The sequence below is a fragment of the Microtus oregoni genome, unplaced genomic scaffold, assembly GCF_018167655.1.
Source record: "Microtus oregoni isolate MIOR12 unplaced genomic scaffold, Mior012 000033F_ref0000390, whole genome shotgun sequence".
In the NCBI taxonomy this organism is placed as follows: Eukaryota; Metazoa; Chordata; class Mammalia; order Rodentia; family Cricetidae; genus Microtus; species Microtus oregoni.
Genome location: NW_024543092.1, coordinates 27,552,342 through 27,555,035, shown reverse-complemented (window position 1 = coordinate 27,555,035; position 2,694 = coordinate 27,552,342). Strand labels below are relative to the sequence as shown.

Genomic DNA, 2,694 nt, shown 5'->3' with positions numbered 1-2,694 from the left:
CATAAAACAAATATAAAAAATATCTTCTAACTTTTCACACTCAATTACTGTTAATTCTTTATATTATAATTTCTCAGTATCAATTTTATATCCTTTTTACTTGGGGATAAACATCAGAGTCACAATAGTAACACCACATCTACAAAATGCAATGAACAGAAGTAGCAAGTTTGGGAATAAATATAGTTTATGGAAGCTTTCAGATAATAGACATGATTTTATTCTAGTAGAAAATTGCTAATGGAAAGGAAAATGACGAATAACACAGAACCAAGGAAGACCACCATCTCATTCAAAAAGATAGCCACACAGAGTAAGTAAATATACAAAGGGAGCGATGTCACAGAAGTGACTGATTTTCTAGAAACCCTAAAATGACAAAGAGAACATTTGCAAGTCTTGCCTGTGCAAACAAGGATTTTGCTGACATAAGAGCCCACCACTAACTGGGTCCATAGACCAGATATTAGCAAAGAGGGCTACAGAATTCCATGTAACTGTAGCTAGGAAGGAGCATTCTGTGGCATCCAGAATAAGGTGTCCCAGTATCACAGCTAGTTACAGAAATTAATTTAGACATTAGTGCACACACAACATTATTTCCTAAGTAACAATTTTCTCAGTGCGGCAATCACGTCCTTGTTCCTAAGACTGTATATCAAGGGATTAAACATGGGAGTCACAATGGTGTAGAATAGAGAGAACAGTTTGTCGGTTCCTGGAGAATGTGTGGACTTTGGTCTCAAGTAAGTAACAGTGGCTGATCCAAAAAATAAAAACACTACAAGCAAATGGGAAGAACAAGTGGAAAAAGCTTTTGCTCTTCCTGTGGCTGTTGGCAGCTTTAGAATGGTAGCAATGATTTTGCTATAAGAAGCAAGTATCAACATAAAAGGTACTGTAGCAATGAGAACAGTCACTAAGTAGACAGACAGTTCATTAACAGAAGTATCTCCACAAGCTAGTTTGAGAATGGGAGGTAAGTCACAGAAAAAGTGGTTAATTCGATTAGAATTGCAAAAACTTAGAGAGAATATCTGACAGGTTTGTGCTACTTGGAATGGCATTCCACCAAGCCAGGAGCCTGCAGCCAGCTGATTGCATTTTACTGGGTTCATGACCAAGGGATAGTGCAGAGGGTTGCAGATGGCCACATAGCGGTCATAAGACATCACAGCCAGAAGGAAACATTCAGTGGCTCCCAGAATAAGGAAGAAGCATGTTTGTGTGGCACAGGCCAGCTTGGGTATGTTTCTATTCTGAGTACCAATGTTGTACAGAATTCTAGGAAGAGTGACAGATACATAACAAATTTCCAAAGAAGAAAAGTTTGCCAGGAAAAAATACATGGGCTTCTGTAGTGCAGGATCAAGGATGGTTATCACAATTATGGAGCTATTTCCAATTAGGATAATGATGTAAACTAAGGAGAACATTCCAAAGAGAAAACCCTGGAGGTTTGGAAGGTCAGAGAATCCCAGGAGGATGAAATGTGTGACTGTGGAGGCATTGTCCTTTGCTCTGATTTCTGCATGATCCATACTTTCAGATGATTTAGTTCAAAATGGAAGTCACGTGACTGCATTTGTTTGTTTGTACTGCATATAAATTACAACCCAAACTTCTTAATTTTCTGAAAGAAAATAAGATACAAACACACATCTTATATGTTCTGTTAAATGTTGAGAAAGTGTATTTCTTGCTAGTCAGAATATGCAATAAATATTCTCTGAATTTTCTGTTAATTTATACAGTTAGCATTTTGGTTGTTTTCTGTTATTATGCATGTCACTTTTACTTTACTTCTCAATGAATCAAGTTCAAAATTTGAGTTAATATTCAGCTTAATAATGACTCAGTCTTTTAATTGACTGTTTATCACTTCCCAAATAATTTGTTTCATGCTTATTATATTGAGATTAATTTCATAAATTATTAAATAATAAACAGGTATTATTCAATACAAGAGTAATCTACCAAAGTATGTAAAATGTTTGAGGGATAATATATATTGACATTTTAATATAATCCTTCTTTTATGGGTTTGATGGTTTTACATATAGGTTCCTTTAGTATACCTGTACCCCAAATATAATACGGAATTTAAAATATTAAACTTTTTTCCAGTATACAGGTTGTGAAAACCAATGTTATAAATTTTATGCATATTGTAATGCTTTTGTCCTTAAATTGGAACTTAGGACAAAATAAAGAATGTTGAGGCCTTTCTATCTCAAGATGCTGAATGGTCAGCAACTGCACCATCTTCTCCCACCCACCTGCACACATGGTGAAGGAAGTGTAATCTAAGAGGTGCATCTCTCTATTTTGAATAAGTGTGTATTGTAGCAGAACTGTGCCTACCACAGCTCACTTTGTGCTGCTCTAAGTCTTCCATATGTACTCAGATTTGTATGTATACAGCTAGACCACTTGTTCCATTCTTCCATTTTAAGCATTTCAGGGGCTTATGCTTGAGAATCCTGGATGACCTCCTTAATTTTTGTATGATTCATTTACTTCCAGAGAATAACTTCCATTTATAACTTTTTACCTCCTATTTCTTACTTCTCAAAGCTTCACTATAAAACTTTCCAATTCTTAGAAATTATTGAATTTGTTACATAATAACAAGCCCAAATATTCCTTTATTCCAAGTATCACAAACACAACTCATTATACCCCTTTCTAATC

General features: G+C 35.2%; 1 protein-coding gene across 1 annotated transcript; it reads right to left on the bottom strand.

The window, feature by feature from the left end:
• Window positions 1–596: 596 nt before the first annotated feature.
• On the bottom strand, window positions 597–1,541 carry LOC121466576 (olfactory receptor 10AG1-like). Its single transcript, XM_041680358.1, has one exon. It carries the CDS (start codon window positions 1,539–1,541, stop codon window positions 597–599), a length of 945 nt encoding a protein of 314 aa, XP_041536292.1.
• Window positions 1,542–2,694: the final 1,153 nt, after the last annotated feature.